The sequence below is a fragment of the Epinephelus lanceolatus genome, chromosome 19, assembly GCF_041903045.1.
Source record: "Epinephelus lanceolatus isolate andai-2023 chromosome 19, ASM4190304v1, whole genome shotgun sequence".
Taxonomy (NCBI): domain Eukaryota; kingdom Metazoa; phylum Chordata; class Actinopteri; order Perciformes; family Serranidae; genus Epinephelus; species Epinephelus lanceolatus.
Window position 1 is genome coordinate 18,186,140 of NC_135752.1, and position 20,665 is coordinate 18,206,804.

The 20,665-nt window shown below is 40.5% G+C and overlaps 1 protein-coding gene across 5 annotated transcripts in view; it reads right to left on the reverse strand.

Annotated features, from left to right (window-relative positions):
* Positions 1 to 20,665, reverse strand: part of rgs3a (regulator of G protein signaling 3a) — a 205,048-nt gene that overhangs the window by 98,018 nt on the left and 86,365 nt on the right. For 4 of the 5 annotated variants that reach the window (XM_033646286.2, XM_033646289.2, XM_033646288.2 and 1 more), the window contains 2 exons: positions 19,410 to 19,521; positions 13,224 to 13,267 (listed from right to left, as the gene is read on the reverse strand). In XM_033646286.2, coding sequence (XP_033502177.1) covers positions 13,224 to 13,267; positions 19,410 to 19,521 — 156 coding nt within the window. Of the gene's footprint in view, positions 1 to 6,728; positions 6,871 to 13,223; positions 13,268 to 19,409; positions 19,522 to 20,665 lie in introns of those variants that run through there. The other variant, XM_033646291.2, reaches the window with a different exon arrangement.

Below are 20,665 nucleotides of genomic sequence, written 5' to 3' on the forward strand. Positions count from 1 at the left end.
TACTCTAGTTCACCCCTGTTTATAAATCCACCCACATGAGATAAACATGAGAGCTAATGAAACAAAATTCAATGAATGGCCACTGGCCTGCCATGGAGTGGCTAAAAATACAGACAGCATTTCCCCTTAATCAGATTGATTAAAGTGCACCCTGGTTGAAGCCCTCCCCCTGAGCCATCTGGCACATGAGTTTTCAGTGTGTCATTGGACTGCTGTCAACACAGCTCACCTAAGCTGCCTCAGCACAGGTTAGCATGGCTACAGTGACAGCTGAAGTATGTAATACTTATGAATGGGCACACTTTAAGGTTTCGTTTTACTATACTGCCTGGAAATAATGACCCAGTTCTAATGTGTTTCTCTCATGTGGAAAAGATGCCATCTATAGGGTCATGCTTTAGAAAACACACACTTACGCATGCCAAGGGTTAGATGAGAGGACAGTCTCATATCTGTATGCTAACTAAGAAGCAGCCATTCTGGACAGGTCGCTAGACTATCACAGGGCTAACACATACAGTAGAGACCATTCATGCTCACATTTACACCTTCAGGCAGTTTCCCTAACCCTAACCTGCATGCCTTTGGGAGGAAGCTGGGGTACCCGGAGAAAACCCACAGGGAGAACATGCAAACCCACCACCGGGGTTTGAACCCACCCCCAAGCTTCAGAGGTGCTGGTAGGGGGATTTTTTTTTTTTTTTTTACCAGAGAGTGGTTCAGGGGTGGCGTTTTTCGTAGGCCAACACAGAAGTTAACATCGCCCTAGTTATGGATTATTACACAAAATAAGTACTTACATAGATTGATTAGGTTCATTTTGTCTTCCTTTTAGAATTGTTCAATATTTTCTTATCTTCAGACAAAAAAAGTGTACGAGATGTTTCTTTTACCTGCTTGACAGTTTCGACTGTGACTCCAGTCTTCCTCAGAAGTGTCATCTGACGAGTAGCTGACGGCCAGCTGATAAATGACACGTCAGCAAAACATCTCTTACACTTTTTTGTCTGAAGATAAGAAAATATTGAACAATAAGTACTTACATGTTTTGTTCAGCAAGATTATCTTCACAAATGAACAGCACGTTTTTGATGTTTGAAGCGTAAATGCAATCACCAGAAGTAAAAGCTAATGTTACGTAAACGAACTACACCGTGGTCGCATGACTTCAATGTCCCCATTGCAACGAGTCTGTAAAGGTGGTCAGCGTGATGATGTTCTGTAGGCTCATTTAGCCACCTGTTAGCAACCACCTTTTTTAAGACATGTTGACCTTTGCAAATGACAATTTACTAGGGGGTATTTACTGACATATTTTATGTTAAATCAATCGTCAATCAACATTTATTTCTACAGTCCTTTACAAAACCCAAAGGTACCCAAAGTGCTTAACAACTGTGTCAAATAACAATGAAAGTACATGAAGTACCAAAAAAAATGTTATGAAACAAAACCTGAAAGTCTCTTAAGCTTGTGTTAACTGCAGACCTCATTTCAGGCATCTACCCAAAAGCCCATTAAAAAACTCATTGACTTCACAACCTGGGAGCTGGGAGTGCAAAAATGCTAACTCATCTCCAGGTTTAAGGACTCATTATTCCCGCAGCATTCTATTACACACCCAAGCTAGTTGTTTCCCCTTTCCTCTAGTCCTTATGCTAAGCTAAGATAATTGTCTGCTGTCTGTAGCTTCATATTTAGTGTACAGATATGAGAGTATACTTAGTCTTCTTATCTAACTTTTGGCAAAAAAAAACCCTGACCTGACAGGAATTACATCACTGTACATGACAATGTAAACTGATTTTTTTTTTTAGGTAAACATAATTTGCTTAGAGGGCCTGCACTTCTTGCTCTCAATGGTTGCACAACTATCACAGATGAAGACATGAGCTAGTAGAGCATTGCCATGGGCAACAAACCCCTCCCAGCTGACCCTCCAGGCACATATCTTCCAAGCCCTAATCACAACTCCAACTCAGTCCCAGCTTCAATTATCTCGGTCTTGTTTGCACTCATAACAGATTTAAAATTAGTCCTGCTCTTGGGATGGACTCCTGTCCGTGGTTTATTCGGCTACATGTGAGTGTTTTGACTGTACACATTGGAGGCAGATAGGGCTTACTTTTAAAAGTCGATTGGAAACAAACAGTTAAAAAGTCCAACACAAGAGAGAGAAGCAATGAGAAACACACAGGAGGAAGTCTAATGTGCACACCACTGAAAATGAGTGCACTAGAATGAGTACAAATATCCTCAATGTGGCAATGTTAATCTCTATAAGGCATTAAAACAGGTCAAAATGGAGACATAATGCTGTCGACCGCACTTGCTATTACAGGGTTATGATAATGACAGTGCGGATACTGTAGAGTATATTTTGTTTTTGTACTATTATAAATCTCTATAATGGCTACCCAGATACTTTCCAGAGAATAAAAAACACAGTTGAAGGAATGGTGAAATATAATAAAATGTGAAGTGCTGGTTATATCAAGTGTTATCATGTCCAGCCATCCTCCTCAGAGATGAAAAGGGTTTTTTCCACAGCAAGTCCCTATACACCGTCACACTGAACAGCGTCATACCCTATTAGTCAGAGCCTATACACCGGTGCTGAAGATGGTATTGTGACTGGAAATCTCATCACAATTAATTGGTCACAGATAAAACAACCAGCATGTCATCGTCCTATTATTTCAGCCCTACTTGATCAGCACACCAGTATAGCCATTATTCTTAAGCCTAAAACCTTTAGAGAAAACCTTCATCTTCTCTTCCATGTCTCTTCAGTAGGCTATAGAGTTTGGCCTCTAAGTGTTGAGGCTTTGTAACAGCAGCATTTAATGGATTTATGGCTTCCAATTAGGTGACATGTACAAAAAAGCTAATGATGCTTAAGTAGCAAGCTGACTTGTGGTACAGTACTGGATGGGGAGGCCACTCACGTTCTGTTCTCCTGGAGGTTACACTTTATCAGTCCCTAAGGGGAAATTCAATTCTGTCAATTCTGAAATTCAAGCTGGCACCTCTGCAGCTACCTGTCCACATTCCATATTTGGTCCGGACAAGAACTTGAACCAACAACCCTCCAACCCAATTGGGACTGAGCTACTGCTGAATCCTACATCATCTTCTCATTTTTCAGCATCAGTCTTTTTCAATTTCCTACCCACTTCGTAGCCACACTATACACAGAGGTATAGCTCTGAGGATGATTGATCCACCATTGTTAGTACAGACTAAAGTATCTCAACAGCTATTGGATGGATTACTATGAAATTTAGTGTACAAATCCGTGATCCCCAGAGAACGACGCCAACTGATTTTGGTGATCCTCAGACTTTTTCTCTAGCACCACCATGCAACCCAATCCCCCCCAAAATTGGTCAGTATTATACGTTTCTTCATACCATAGATATGTCTCATTTGTACATCATTATGTAGTAGATATGTTGAAACTCAATATTTTGCTTAGGAAAGGATCATGTTTTGGCCTAAAATACCCAGTTTTGGTGCCTAAATCCCCACCAGAAAAGCAGCAATGTCTCAGTAAAAAACAACAGCTTTTCATGGCACTATCCCAGGTGGGAAAATAGCGTTAGGTCACTTGAAAGGCTGCTGTAAACATAGCGATGACTCACTCAAAAAACACAAGTTTTGGTGTTTGTTGGTCTCTAACAGTGGTCTGCAGCTTGGCAGGCATGTGGCCTTGGCAGTACAGCATCTACAATTTCCTATATTTCCCGAATAAAGTCAGCTAATATACTATGTCACTTTAGAAACTTTGATATAGTAAATACGAAACGTAAAAATGTAATGCATTAGTGGTTTGCAGAAATGTACAAACACCAACAATTTCGTCCTGCAAATGAGCTGAGCCATGAGGTTAACATTTTTGGTTTTTAGTGAAACATCCCAACAACTATTCACTTTTTGCCATGAAATTTGGTAAAGATATCCATGGTGCCCATACGTACCCATATGAATATGGTGATCCCCTCATGCAGTGATATATAGCAATATCTACTACATGGATTGGGCAGTTTTGTACAGACATGGTTCCCAGTCATACATCTGACAACATCAGGAGGTTTGGTAAGGTCAGGGTAATGGAGGTCAAGTCTGGTTCATGCATGACTGTCTTATGACTGCACTGAGGAATGGCTGAAAAATTAATTCCTAAACTTGTGAGTCTACATAATCAAAAGCCAGTGGAGGTGGACACAATGAACACTATAGTTCAATCTAATACAAAAGATGTTAGAAACTTGGTTCAGGTTGGCATTGACCTCCAGTCCCTGTAATGCTAGGGTACAGGTTCTGGCTTCAGGCTCAATATCACATGTGGCTTCTCAGAGGTAACCCTCAATGGAGCAACTAACTGTCAATAAATTGCACCACACACAAACAAATGCATGTTTCATAATCCACCAAAAAGAAAGCATGGAATGTAATTTCCTCTCAACTCAGTGGCTTTCCCACACTCTTTCATCTATTTCTAGTTTGTTTCTCTGGTTTCCAGCTAAGAGCTCTTCTGTGGTTTGCCCAGACAAAGCAGCCGTGAAGAGAGCATGCAAACTGGAGTCCTTGGCCTGATGCCTTTGCGATAGCCACCGGGGGAGGATGATAAGCACATGACAGAGCCTCGAGGAGGTTTTCTGAAGTCATGTACTGTTTCTGAAAAGTTTTTTCCAGTTCGCTATTTTTTAGCAACATTAGTTGTGCGTGTTTTCTTTCGTCATAAGCATTACCCGGTGATTTCATCCATCATTTCGCCTCTTCACATGATTGTATCAATTGTGCTTTTATTGCATAAGCATGAATGTACTATCTTGAGCCTTAGATAAGATTAGCATTTAGGTCAGTGCACATAGCTTTTTTTATACTCAATCTGTGATTTCGACATTTGGCTGGGATATGTACATCACTAACTCTCATGTGGATTTAATGGCTGTGCATTTGATAGTTGTTGTGAAAACATTGTATTGTTAAATACTGTTAGTACGTACATACCTACGAAAATGATATATCAATTATTCATTTAGAAATTACTTCTGCACATTTTCCGAAAAAGGTCAGTGAATAATTCAGATGCTGGTAACCATTTACGCTGCACCTGATGGAATAGGGAGGTAAACCACAGTTTAGTACAGCTTAGGAGAACACTTTCACCACTAAAACCAATACTGCTGGGTGAGTTGTTGGTGTCGTAGATCTCAATGCAATCACATTGCTATGATGGAAGTCTTTAAGTGATCATATTTAGATGTATAGTCACTGCAGTCCTGCCAATCTCTGCTGGCGTATTAAATCAGACAAAAGCAAAGAACAATTTATGTTGTGGGCCAACTGTAATGAAAGTACATCTCGGTCCAATCAGACCCCCGAGAGACTGTTCCCGCCCCGGCCATGTTATTAATGGCGACCATAAAGTGAGTATTCTGCTGACAAAACCCTCTGGGTGCGTATCATTCACACCCAACCTTCAGAGTGCAAGTGACAGCCTGTATGTCATGCAGTCAATGATGTGCCTGAAAGCACAGAGAAACTGCATACACTGTTCCCTATGTGCGCACACAAACAGGTATAATAAACAAACTTATAAATGTACATCATTGTAGACATTTTTAAGATCTCGTCCTAGTCCTGGAATAAGCATCAACAGTGAGTCTTCACTCAAAGTAATAAATTCAAAACTGCAGCATAATTTCCTACGAACACTGCATGAACGTCAGCCTAGGCAACCAAGAACACTGTGACCTTTTCTTGCACAGACCTCTTGCAAAAGAAAGAGACCATTTGTATGCACAACATTGTGCTATGTTAGCCTAATCACAGAGCTCCCTTGCTGTTACACAGCCTACACGCAAGCCATCACACTGTGATTTCACCTAGTTTGGTGGCATTGCTCTGCATTTGCTGCCTCCTATCTCATCTCTTCTCAATCACCACATTCTCCACGCTGTTTCAAGTGCACAAAAGACAATTCATGTTTCGAAATCAATAACTGCAAACGCCATATGAAATGATTTGCATGCATGGGTCGGGAGTGAAATCGTCTGTTACAACTGACCAATGAAGCAGCACAAATCTGATGGATGTCAGCAATGTACGCAGGCTACATTAAGATGAGGTAAGTAGTTTTAGTCATTGTTACTGCTGTGCTTTGGTGGGTGGAGATTATTCAAGGTTTTATGATCATTACTGACAACTGCACTGCGCCTAATGGTTTCAGCGGCAACTTAGGGGAAATAGTGGTGAATGAGTGACCATGCACTTAATGGAATTCGCAGCTTTTAGAGAAACTTCACACATATCAGCAGCCATTATCAGAGCCACATTTATACAGCACAGGTTGATTCAGTGTAACACCAGGAACAGCAGCAAAAGATATAATATTAATGTGAAAAATCAGCACCACAAAGCCCACTGAAAAATTACTCTGTGGTCAGATACATTACGTCTGACATATAATAAGCCAACTGTATGAAAATGATTTTAGATATAACTCAGTTGAGACTATGAAAAAGTCACTTTAAGGTCAGACAAAGTAGCATTCACCATGAAGTCATCTTTTCTTGATAACGTATTTCCCATGCTTGTAAAGTGGTACTATGATTTCTTCCTGTTTCATGCAGTTGAGCTAGGCTGTGAGAATAACACAAATCTCCATCTCTAAACCTGTGAGTGCACCCTGAGCCAAACCATCAATCAGTCGGACTTACATCTCCAGAATCAGACAGCAGGTGCTTCTGAAGAGAGCTCGCCTCCCTAACGAACCGTTTTTTAGGCCCGACCCGGTCCGCCAAGTTGCCCATAACGACTCTGTGATGAACCGATGCACTCCGCTACTCAATAATCTCATATACTCTCTTCGTTCTCTGTGTTTTTCGTTTACCTACACAACGCTTTTTTGCTTCCTCTCCTCCTGCGTCACTGACACACTTACACACACACACACACTTGACTTTCCAGAGACACAATTGCACCCCCCCAAACACACACGCACACACACTCCTCACACATGTAAATCTGGGTTAGATCAGTTCCGTTTTGAGCAAGTGCTAAAATAGGATGACCTCCAGTGATGGAGAAGGGCAGGAGTAGACAAAAGGAGGGGAGCGGACTGTGACAGTGTCGGAGATGGAGCGCTTAAGAGAAGGAGACTGACTTTTGCATGATGAGGAGCCATCTGGGAAAAGCTGTATGTGGTGATATGTAGGAGTCACATATGTTGCTGTGAATCAGTGCAAAGTTCCAATCTTGGTCCACATGGATTTCTGTTAGTCCCTGCATCTGTGCATGTGTTAATGCATTGTGCAGATATGTGTGTGTGAATGGAAGTGTGGGATATTTTTTTTATTTTGTAACAAAGCACAAGTTATTTATAGAGGTATAAATATATTATTAATGCAATGTATTTCCAGCCCAGTCGCTAGAATAGAGGGGTGGCATTGTATGTTTCTGCAAACCACAGATACCTTACATTTGTACAAATCATATCAATGTTCCAAAAGTGATGTAGTTCTGATTACATGTGTCATCTAGAGGTGGAGGGGATGGTGAATGGTGTGACACCCCGCGAGATGGCTGCCAAGCTGCAGACCACTGTTTGAGACCAACAAACAACAAAACAAGTTGTGTTTTGCAAGACATTGTCAGCATTTCCAACACTGATTGTGCCACCAAAAGTGGGTATTTTGAGCCATAACACGACCTTTTCCTAACCATAACCATGTTGTTTCTTTGCCCTAAACATAACCACACATTAACCATGGTGTTACTAAAATGTATGACAACTTGACATTAACCAGGATGATATTACCAGATGTCTTTGTCATAACAACTTGACATTAACAAGAAATGCACCCCTTTTTGTGTTTATGACAAGCTGACATAATGATTATTATTGTTATGACAAAGGCATCTTGTGGTAATGTCATCCTGGTTAATGTCAAGTTGTCATAATAAGGACATCCCAAACAAATTTAATGTCAACTTGTCATGACAAAGACATCTTGTGGTAATGTCATCCTGGTTAATGTCAAGTTGTCATGACAAAGACAACTTCTGGAAATGACGCTTAATGACAGCAGTCATAAACGTTTATGACATGTACATAATGTTTATGAAAGGTTCATGACTGTGTCATGTCACTCTTATGTAGATACCTTCAAGTAAAGTGTTACCCAAATGTTACATATCCGTGGTCTGCAGAAACACACAACACCAAAATTTCTTCTAGCCATTATTTCTTACATGTCCAGCATTTTCTGTGACACTCATAATCATGCACACAGAAAAGCAAGCAAGTAATCAAATCAAAGATAAACCGGTATGGAATAGGGAAGAATCACCTTTGCAATGACATATAAAATAATAAGCATTGCTTCTCATCACACTGTCTCATTTAGCATTCATTATATGCCTGTATATTTTGTTTTAGTTGTGACAAGACAGGAGCAGTGTATCTATTAAAAGAAATGGGGACAGAAGTCTTCCAGGCAAATGCAATGTTTAACTAAAAACATTCAGTGAGCCAAAGACGTTGTATTAAATCTCCCTCTCTCGCCCTGTCTCTGTTTCTCTGTCTGTGTGTGTGCATGTGTGTGACCTTTGCACAGACAGGCCAGAAAGAGCAATTCAATTAGAGTCTATCACATAATAACACACATTGCCTATTTCAGTAAACACAAACAAACATACACACACATGCAGGAAGCAGCAGAGAGGGTCAGCGTCACTCAAACATTTGAAACATGGCTTCATCTTCACCAGTCTCTTCCTCTCTTCCTCCACTTCACACAACAGTGTGCCCTAGCAGCACGGCCAGAAGGTCAGGCACTCTGTAAGGACTCTGTCATCCCTTAATGATAAATGAGCACTTCAGCACTTACTTTGAGTGTACCTGAGAGAACATAGTACCTTTATTGATTATTTGATAATGTATCAGTGCATTTTAAAATTATATATAGCATGAAAGAAAGTGGATTTTAACAAAAATATGATATTATAAATATAAAAGTATCTTTTTATAGCATCTCTTACAGTACCTGTGAGAGAGATGAGCAACAGTATGTGCAAAGTGCATGCAGCATTTCACTATGGCTTCTGTTTGGTCCCTGAGGTATGAAATGAACTGCTGACAGGTGTATCAACTATAATACATGACTGCACATTTTGTGTATGAGTGTGTGTTGGGGGGGGGGGGTCTGACAGGACGGACGGAGCAATGAGGCCGAGCCAAGTAAATCTTAACTGGAAACAAGCACGCATGCACACACAGTCTCTTTGTGGTTTCTCTGCCTATCTTCTTGTCTGTCTTCTGTCATATATGCTGCACTTGTTTGATATTTTGGGAGCATCCTTGCGAGGCTGCCTCAGCTGAGTGTGTTGCTAGAGAACAAATAGGTCTTTTCAAGCTTAGGGTGTCAAACTGTCAGAAGTCCCCGCTGCTATGAGTGTGGTCTGCGAATTATTATATTAACAGAGAGCCTCAATGAGCAAACAAAAATAATAGTTATACAATATAGATAATTTAGTAAGAAATGGTGCAACATGAAGAAGTAAACATCATTAAAAGCTACTGCACAACCCAAGAGCTGATACAACCATTTTAGCAGACCTTTTCTTGTGTCGTATAAAATCCCAAATTTGCCTTTAACTTACTCAAAAACTCTCTCCCTTTCTCTCCCATGCTGTCTTACGTAAGAGTTTCTATTTATATATGGTGCCTAATTGGTTAGACTGAATAAAATTGGAGCCTCTTCCTTCCTCTTTTCCAGCCTGGCAGGACAGATATCAGGCCCTTCTCATTCTGTCTGGAATTTCTTAAAAAAAAAAAGGCCCTTTAAAAGATTCATAAGCTCCTAATGAGGTTATGCAGCACATTTCAAAGCAAAAAATAGTGCGACAATGTGTGTGTGCGTGTGTGTGCAGAAGTGGCTGGGGTTTATATATTTGCTCAGTGAAAAGATTATCCATAAGAGCAGACATTTGCTGCCGCAACAAATTGCATACAAGTCATAGTGGCTGGATGGATTAAAAAAAAAAGAAGAAAAGAAAAAGAAAATAGACCCTTCAGCTATCTGGTCTCCTCAGCTCAAATTTTAAAACACTTATGAGGCATGAAATCATCAGTTTAAGGGAAGAGTGATAAAAAGTTGTGGTATGATAAAATGGTTTCCAAAAGACCAAAAAGAAAGACTGCTTTGCTTGATTTGTTTGGGTTATTTACAAGATATTCATTTTGAGTTGGGCATTGTATCGTTCATGGTTTTAGCATTTACTGTCATGTATCAAGCAGGCTTTAGACTGGAATCCGTCTTTTGAGGTGTACCGAGCCAATCCGAAGAAATGGTAACATATTTAAATAGATCAGTATCAGCTAAAATAACATTGATCAAAATCTGGACATCCTGCATCTACCACGAAGCTAGCTAACATTACAGCTCAGCCAAGGAGGACGCCAATAACATTTACATCTTACGCAGTCACAAGCACGAGCTTCTCTTCCATGAGTAGATGCGCTCTACCTTCTGCTAAGTAATACGGTTAACAAATGGGGTTTGGTGGAAAGAAAATAGTTCCTAAATGAAACTGCTGGTCTGTGGGTTAACTGTAACTGGGTCATGGTTTCTGGAAAGAGTCATGTTTTTGGCACTTGGAGCACCACAAGCCAAGTGCCATCTAGTTCCAATATATTCAAGAGAAGGCAGACATCTCTATGCCAGATATCTCCAACGCTCTGCAACTCACACCAAAACAATCTAGACTGATAAATAGCACTACAGGTAAAAGGAAAAATATGCATTTTTGTTTTGGGGGTGAAATGTCACCTTGCCTACCACTCAAAACTGTGTTTTTACCTTCTTGGCCAACAAAATACAGATCTCAAGATATTAAAAGACCAACCAGTTTGGTAAGGAACCCAAATGGATTCAGATTCTACAAAAGGGTTCATTACTGGATCATGGACTCAATAAACATGCCACTGAACCCCAACCCTACCCTTCACCATGGTGCCACCCAGCTACACATCCTCGTAAGTACATGAACTATAGATCTGCATGGCTAATATTTCAGCATGTTAATTGTTGGCAACTTCAGCAGCTTCCAGCACACTTTTATGCTCTGCCAGGTGACATGTTTCACATCAGGATAAATCCGGCTAGAAGCGATGATGGTAAGGTCCCCAGACACAGAACATGGTGGAAAATGTGTCAGTGTTCTTACATCTACTACACGTCTTCTGTACATTAACAAAATGAGACTGGGAAGGGATGCAAGAGGGTGGAAGAAAGTGATAAGTAGAAGTGATGAAAACATAACGCATGGCAACATTAAAAGCATGATGAAAGCTGCAATTTCATTCCCTCTCTGCACACTTATTGAATTTAAAAATGCAAAATGCTATCAATGGAGAGCAGCAGTGGAAAAGGAGAAGCAGCTGAAGACATGGGTAAAGACAACTGGCTACCACCACCTGCAAAACATGCTCATTAATTACAGCAGAGCTGCCTGGACAAAAGGGGAAAACTTCAAGACTGATAAACAGCAAAACAGGCCTCAAAACTATGAAATAGTATTTGTCAAAAACTGTCACATCTCCCTGCTCTGTTTGAGCACAAATGATTTGATTTTTATTTAATCTAAAAACTACTGTCAACACACTGTAATGGCAGCTGGAATAACAGACAATGACGCAGAATCCAACTGATGAAGCTCAGCGCAAGTTCAATCAGAAAGACTTTCTCTGTGCTCTTCCATTGATAATTCTCTCCCTCACACTCCCACTGCTCCCTCTAATCAGCTGACTATGGGTGTTCACTCTAATAGTTATCCAATAGAACTTTGCCACAACCTCTCTCAGCCAATCACAATGCTACTGCAAAATTTTAAATCTGCTCTCTCCTCTGCTGCTGTCAGCTGTCATTTTAGATGCCCTCCTCCACCCTGTTCACCTCCAGACATTTTATCCAGAGTCCAGGACAAGATCAACAAAGGCTCATCCCTCTACTCATGCGGATCATCGGCACTTCTCCATCTTCCTCTCATCTCATCTTCACCATCTCGACCACCACCAGCTTCTAGACCCCCTCTCAACCATAGATTCATCACCCTCCTGAAATCATACCATCTCTATGGGGTCTAATCGCCAAAGACTTTCCACATTTCTCGTTCTATGCACGCATGGTAATACTTTTTTTTTTTTTTTTACTAAAAAAAAAAAGGAGTCTCCCCTGATTGAAATATTTTGGATGAATTTAAAAGTAATTATGTAGAGCCGAACTAAAATAAGAAATTCACCTTACTGTAATTTTCAGTCCCAGAAAAAATAAAAATAAAAGAAATTCTGATTTCTGTAACTGAAAAACCTGGTTTAACACATGCAATTTTTTCATGGAATTAATGTGTATTTTTACATTTCAAATAACATCTTTGTAGAAAGTCATGTTTTAGTGGTTTTGACATCTTTGAGGCAACAATATAATTTCCTTTTTGCTGTATGTGACTTCAACTGTGGCCATTTGTTTTCATACCCGACACAATGGGAAATGTGAGCCTTTAAAGTTTAATTTCAGTTTGCCAGTGTTGAATAACTGGCAAACACAACAATTAAATATTAATTATCATGCCTTTCCCTTTCATCTTAAAATGGCAGCCAGAGAGGTGTTACAGGAGATGGAGGAGAGGATGATTATTTTTCATATTAACTATAAAAACAAATCACAATGTAAATGGATAGATGCACCATACTTTAACACCCTTATATTGTTTTGTACTGAATACTGCAGTACTATCCCTGGGTCACACAGTTAAGTGTTTTACTTGTATCACAATTTTCATTCCACAGCCTTATTAACAATGAGGATTATTTTATATCTGAATAAATCAAATACTTTTCCTCCAAAAAATAGTGAAAAGTAGATCAAAAATCTTGGTACCGTGGTTTAGTATGTCTCTGTTTTGATTTATACTGTACATACATATATCAAAAACAAATGCATGTTGTTTGTTTGACAGAGTCAGGTCAGAGAAGGAGAGTAGACATTTTCATTAGAGCTTTCTGCTAATCTTTGTGTCTTCCCTGTAATGTAATTTCCACCAGAGACAATTGCCCTTGCGGCTCGAAGACAAAATAGGCTTTTCACATTAGACCCTCGTTTCCCCCCTTTTTCTTTTAAACACATGCAAACACACGCATGCCTTTCTCTTACCTCCGTCATGTGAATAAGGTAGAATCTCAGTTCTTCAGCGTAATCTGTAAGACAAACAAAAAACAAAGACTTTAATATTACCAATTACCCAATATTTGTTGTCGGTTTCTTTTTTAACTCACTTCCTTCTTGTACATAAAGCAGCATCTTTGATTTGCAAATATGATTTTGCCAAAATACTTTTATTGACAGAAGGCTGTTACTTTGGGGCAGCCTTATAGGCCTCCTCCCATAATTCACTGAAGCAGCGCTCTGTGAGACAAGCCTGTGGGTCTGGAGTCAAGATAAATGGATTTAATCGAATGCCCCCCCCCCCTTCTCAACACAAACACACACTCACTCAAACATACACTCACACAAGCTATATATTGTGGTGATATTTACTATTTTATTTCAAGTAAGTGCACACACGAAACCAACATTTTGACTGACTGGCAATCCTGGCTGATGTTCAGTATCACACTGAGGAGCGGCTTGGCCCTGGGGTGAGATTTAAAATGATTAAATGTGTCCTAGAAAGGCAGGGATCATCCATTAAAACCTACATACCTCCTTTTCTCCCTTCTCTCTATCTTGTATTGATATATAAGAGTGTCTATGTCCATGAAACTGACATGCTTCAGTGTATTATTTAGAGCATGGCAAATAGGTGCATTGAAAGTCTGACAGGGCAAATTGACCAACTTAATCATAAAATGTTAGTAGATATATAATAGTTTGTCATAAATCTACATACAAGTGCGGGAAAGAGCATTCAGATACTAACTAAATTTATACAGACTGTTGTGGGTGTCTATGTGATGACTCATTCTGATTTGCCTCTCCCTTCAGGAGCCTGGTGGGTGGAGTCAGGTCATCGGGGAGACTCAGCTCACCTGGGGCAGGCTGGCTTCCACCTAATTTGGTGTTTACTTTTAGTTTATCATGACTCTAACTTCCATTTTTGTGATGTAAAATAAACTTCTTTTTAGTTACAACGCATGTGTTATAGCCCCACTTTGTCCAGCCTAGAGCCAGGTTGTGACAGTGGACCCAATCCCAGCTGGCTGGACAAATTTTAAGGTCGGGTTAAGTTACCAGGCTTGCAGATTGGTTTAATAGTTTTGGAACAAACTATAGTATAAACTATGCAGGATTGTCCTAAAAACGATGTATAGACTCACACGGAATTGTAACTCATCAATCATCACTTGTGACCCACTAAAACTGTGTAGCAGAGTATTTTTCTGCAGAGACTCTGCCCTCTGCCTGTGTTTTCTTATTTTCTGTGCTGGAGACATTTACCAGTGTGTACTCCCACAGCACTCAGGTTAAATTGGGGCTTTATGAAAAGGTAGCGACCAGGTGCCAGACTGTACGCAGCACACATCCAAGAGACACAGCATTGAAAAAAATGAAGAATATAGCAAGACAAAATGCCAAATGAGAGGAAATCCGGGGTTGGCTTTCAATGCAGTAACAAGTAACATAGTAAATCTTTGCGTAACCTGACCCATATGCTACAACAAATCTAGTTTGTGCGAATGTGTTTGAATAATTTACGATTCAAAGCAGAGTATTTAAAGGTCTTACACTTTGTCTAGAGGAGAGCTTCTAAACATGACACTCGTCCTTTCTTCAGTTACTTAAAGGTGCTATATGTAACTCTGGACAAAGATAGTTGATTGTTGAGTCTCAGTCCCAGGTTGCCAAAAATGACGCTTTGGGTTGGTGGTTTAGTCTGAAGGCCGACACAATGCATAGGTATTTCACGACATGGGAATGAGACTCCACAAACTATCTTTCTCTAGAGTTACATACAGCAGACTTTCCAGGCTCAGTCCCACAACAGAGACAGCTGTCGTGGCCAGCATGTTGAGTCTGTAAGCTTCAGCAGCCTTGGCTCTGGCTCCTCAGCACAACAAACAGGAGTTTACTGATAACCACACGTAGAGAAAACACCTGAAGTCACCTCTCCCACATTTTAACAGACCTGTGCCTCTTCAGAAAGAATTCTGTTTATTATGGTCCCTCTACCTCCAAGCCTTTGCTCTTTCACCCTGAATATTAATGGCAGACAGCCTCCACAGGCAGCTCTGACTGTTCCTGTTTCTGTAAACTAATGCAGTCCAACAGAAAGTGCTTCTTTATATAACCAACAGCAGAGGTCACTGTTGGATATCTTTCTGTTGCCAAAAACTAGACAACTACTGTCTTACAACATAGTGCTTTACAAAAGGCATGATGATGAAGTCCATGTGTTAAGTTTGAATTAAAGAATTGAACTTATTCTCTTCCCTTTCCATAGTTTTAAAAGACATATTTACACATTTGTTCTGAAAAGCTGTATCCTTGAATGTAAGTGGTTTCTGACAGCAGTTGCTACTGGTAAGGTGTTGAAGTTTCAGTAATTCCCTGTCACTTAAATTCACTTTCTCACCAACTGACAGACAAAACAAAACAATAAAAAGACCCGAAAAGATGCAGAAAAATTGGTCCACGCTTTTGTTACCTCAAGGCTGGATTACTGTAACTCTCTATTATCAGGTAGCTCTAGTAAGTCCTTAAAAACTCTCCAGCTAATTCAGAATGCAGCAGCTCGTGTACTAACAGGAACTAAGAAACGAGATCATATTTTGTCCTGTTTTAGCTTCTCTGCACTGGCTCCCTGTAAAATCCAGAATTGAATTTAAAATCCTACTGTTAACTTATAAAGCTCTAAATGGTCAAGCTCCGTCATATCTTAGAGAGCTCATAGTGCCATATTATCCCACCAGAACACTGCGCTCTGAGAACGCAGGGTTACTCGTGGTCCCTAAAGTCTCCAAAAGCAGATCAGGAGCCAGAGCCTTCAGCTATCAGGCTCCTCTCCTGTGGAATCATCTTCCTGTTACGGTCCGGGAGGCAGACACCGTCTCCACATTTAAGACTAGACTTAAGACTTTCCTCTTTGATAAAGCTTATAGTTAGGGCTGGCTCAGGCTTGCCCTGTACCAGCCCCTAGTTAGGCTGACTTAGGCCTAGTCTGCCGGAGGACCCCCTATAATACACCGGGCTCCCTCTCTCTCCCTCTCTCTCTCTCTCTCTCTCTCTCTCTCTCTCTCTCTCTCTCTCTCTCTCATCCTATTACTGCATCTTGCTAACTCGGCCATTCTGGATGTCACTAACTCGGCTTCTTCTCCGGAGCCTTTGTGCTCCACTGTCTCTCAGAATAACTCATACCGCAGCGGTGCCTGGACAGTGTGACGTGTGTGGTTGTGCTGCTGCCATGGTCCTGCCAGATGCCTCCTGCTGCTGCTGCCATCATTAGTCATTAGTCATACTTCTACTGTTATTATACACATATGACTATTGTCACACAAGTATACTGTCAGATATTAATACATACTTTCAACATATTGTACCACAGTAGCCAGAACTATAACTATAATATTATTACTTTCATTAATGTTGTTGTAAGCTACTGTCATTACCTGCATCTCTCTCTCTCTCTCTCTCTCTCTCTCTCTCTGTCTCATTGTGTCATATGGATTACTGTTAATTTATTATGCTGATCTGTTCTGTACGACATCTATTGCACGTCTGTCCGTCCTGGAAGAGGGATCCCTCCTCAGTTGCTCTTCCTGAGGTTTCTACCGTTTTTTTTTCCCCGTTAAAGGGGGTTTTTTTTGGGGAGTTTTTCCTTATCCGCTGTGAGGGTCTTAAGGACAGAGGGATGTCGTATGCTGTAAAGCCCTGTGAGGCAAATTGTGATTTGTGATATTGGGCTTTATAAATAAAATTGAATTGAATTGAATTGAATAAAATCAAACATCCTTTGAATCTTGCACTGCATCACAGTTTTGTCTGTTGTATCATTTCTCCTGTAACTGTGCTGCAGTAGCTGTCCAAAGGCTCTATGAGGTCATGTAGATGACCTGGTGGGTGACATCTTCTTACTATGTTTAGTATGATGATAATGACACATGGTCATTTTGGTTTAATGCGTGTTCAATACCTCACCAAATGTTTCCCACGCTCCTGAGGCTAGTATCAGGGTGACAGGAACACAGGAAAGCCCCTGTATTGAACTTGTACTGTGTCATTACACGCACACACACACACACACACACACACACACACACACACACGTCAAACACACCCTTGCTGAAACAAACACAATCCCCCGGCGCCTCTTTCCTGAGTGACGCTGCCGAAGCGAAATAACAATGACAGGCAGCAGGGTGGAGGTGTGTGTCTGTGTGTGTCTGTGTGTGTTTGTGTGTGTGTGTCCTCCCATGAAACACACACACAGACACACAAACCCTACTAAATCCCCACTCTGGTGATCTCCGATTGTTTAGGTGAAGGGTGGAGGTCAGAAGTGGCCCAGAGGAGACAAGTGATGTCTGTGGGGAGGGCAGGGCAGCTCAGGCCACTCTCTATTAGTGATGCTACATTTGGAAGTGTGTGTGAAGAGTGAGGAGTGGTCACTGGATGTTTCTCTCAACAAGACCTTTGACAAAACCTTGTAAAATGTAAATATGTGTGTATAGACTTAGCCATACAGAAAATGTTCCTTAAAACTACCTTTTTAGTATTGGGGAAATTGGAAATATATTCATAAACAACCTTTTTTCCACAACAAAGACTAAAACAAAATAGAAAAATAACCTTAATGACAAATACTTAAAAAGATGTTTCAATTTTCATTAACAAGGCAAAAACTAAATGATCAAGTGAAGGGTGCACGAGTAGGCAATTAATTTAATAGTCTCATTTAAAGACACGCATCTGTGGAATCACACATTGTATGCTCCTAATTTGAAAAACAACGCCCCCGCTGATTTATCTGCATGACCTGCTGCACAAATAAGCAGCATCTTACACTGCAGTATGTCTTGACCAGTAACTTGAGCTGATAATACGGTGTCTTGGAGGGAAAAAGTAGCAGGTTTGTGAGCTAAATGCATCCAAAATCAGACTAAAAATGACAACAAAAAGCTGCAACAGAACAACAAACTAGGAAAACAGGCAGGTATGCACTCCAAATGCCCAAATTAACAGTGATTTTCCAAAGTACAATACATAACCTGGATATTCTGATTGATTTACTGTAACAAAGTCAATTTTATTTTCCCCTACAGGAGAATGACACCAGGTTCTGGCATTTCCTGCCATGGTGCCGCCTTAAGAGCAAGGCCATGTGGCTATGTGAGGCTACACTGACACCTATAGGGGGCTTTATCTATTGAGGGTCAGGCACAGCCCTCAACTGACAGAATCGAACCATAATCACTCAACAATGGACTCATTTGCACTGAGTAAATACCTTACAGACCTCACAGGGTCACAGTAGTCTCCACCTACACTCACACTGACTCTGAACCTCAACGCTGCCATTAAAGTCATTACTCTGTCAGACAGAGCAGATAATCTCCTATCAATAACATCCTTTTAATACCTGCTATTCTGCTATATCAGTCCCATAATCCTGACACTACTACCCTACTGTTAAGCCATACCTATTGTCACTCAGCTTTCCGACTTGTTTTGTGGATAATGCCCTGCTCTGTATAACAATCAACTGACCTGACACCCAATACGACAGTCAGCTGAAGGAGAGAGTGATTATTACTGTTTCTCACCTATGCACTCATCATTTTTCAGTATCATGAGTCTGAGTGTAACCCCTCTTCTCTGGCCCTGTCCCAGACATGACTCCAAATGTTGGCCCTGTCTCCGCCCACCACTCTAAACACAGATATTTACAGTGAGCCCTATTTATTTGACTTGCCCGGGCTCTGTGCTGTCCTGAGAGCCAAACTATTCTCTCCACATCGCTGGAGGAGATGGCTGTTTACACCGAGGTGAAATAAAAAGACAAAGCAGCAGGAACTCGGGCAGTCTTTCCCTAAATATCCTCTGGTTAAGCTCAACTGAAAATATCACTGTAATCATAGTACTGTGTGTTTATTTCTGGTGGTGTGTTTTAGTGTTACATTTCCCTTTTTTATTCTGTGTTGAACTGTAAAGAGAACTTTATGAGTGGTTTAACATGGTAACAGATAAGACTGTTTAAAGATACATTTACACATGTTGTAATGCTGGCTGATGTGTTGTTCTTCCTGCATGTGTTGATGAAACATGAATTTATTATCACATCAACATCTCAAACACCTCAACAGAATGTCACAGTTTGGCAACAGTGTGTTAAAGCGCACATACCGTCCTGGAGCCGGAGCTGTCGGAGGTACAGGGGACTCTGAAGGACGTTACACCTGCCTGGCTCATCCTCTCTTGTCACCAGCATCAGGTCACTGTAGATGAACACTGTAACCTACAAGATCGGAGCGGCAGAGATGGAGAAGGAAGAAAAAAAAGAGACTGAATATTATTTCATACTTCATATGGTCTCACCAAACCTTCACACCTTTACACCAAACGCACATCTGCAGTGCAGTGTGATGCACATAACACCACCTAACACTCAACAGGTCTCACCCATACAAAAGTTTCCCCCCACCTCATGTCCTAGCACAGGAAGTGCAGTCCACACATACATAATTAAGGCTATACATATTACATCTAGTGAAATCTTGCTTTTCGCCTGTTGAATGTTAGCCCTGTGCTTTCAAATATACTGACTCTCCACAAACTTCTCTTTTGTATTGCTTCACCCAGTGGTAAAAAAAAAAAAAACATAATAGCTGTGTGAACATAAAAAGACCTGATTGAAATATATTTTATTAAAGCTTGAACTTCATCAGCCCTCACCTTAGTATTAGTGCTTGTACTATTTTCTTTACTTAGTTGCTCCAAATCACAAATGTATTCTTGTAACACTGTAACTTTCTTATTATGTCAGATTTACAAACATACTGTAGCTGTAAAACAGTCCAGTGAAACAACATCAATACATTAATATTAATCCATTATTTTTGCCTTACAATTAATTTTGTTACAACAGCTGGCTGATTTATGAGAAAAGTTAAGTTATGATGATTCAATGTCTGCCTTTATAGCCTTGGTGACACCGTATCTTTCCAGACTTCCTTCAACCTCAACACACTAAGCTTTCGGAGTGAAGGAAAATATCAATACACTTGAGAATCTCGATGTTTTGTGATACCGTACTGATCTCAAAAACACTATAGATTTTTTGGTTAATTAATTACATGCAAAGTGTCGTGACAGTGGCTCATTCTGTGTTGAGTTAAACCCCCCGACCGCTAGACAGCAGTGTTGTGATCTATCTAAAGCCATTTCACTCTTCAGCTGCAATGTAACGACATTACGCTAGCTTAAACACAAAGAACAGGGGCCTATGAAACAGGCAAAGTCATAAAGGGTGCACCACTAGCCCCTGATATTAAAATAATTACTCCTGAATTGTGATACGTATCTTCTTGCCAGATTTTTGCTAATACACAGCCCTATTAAGCTCACTTATCATACCCCAAGTACTCCCGACATAGTGTAAG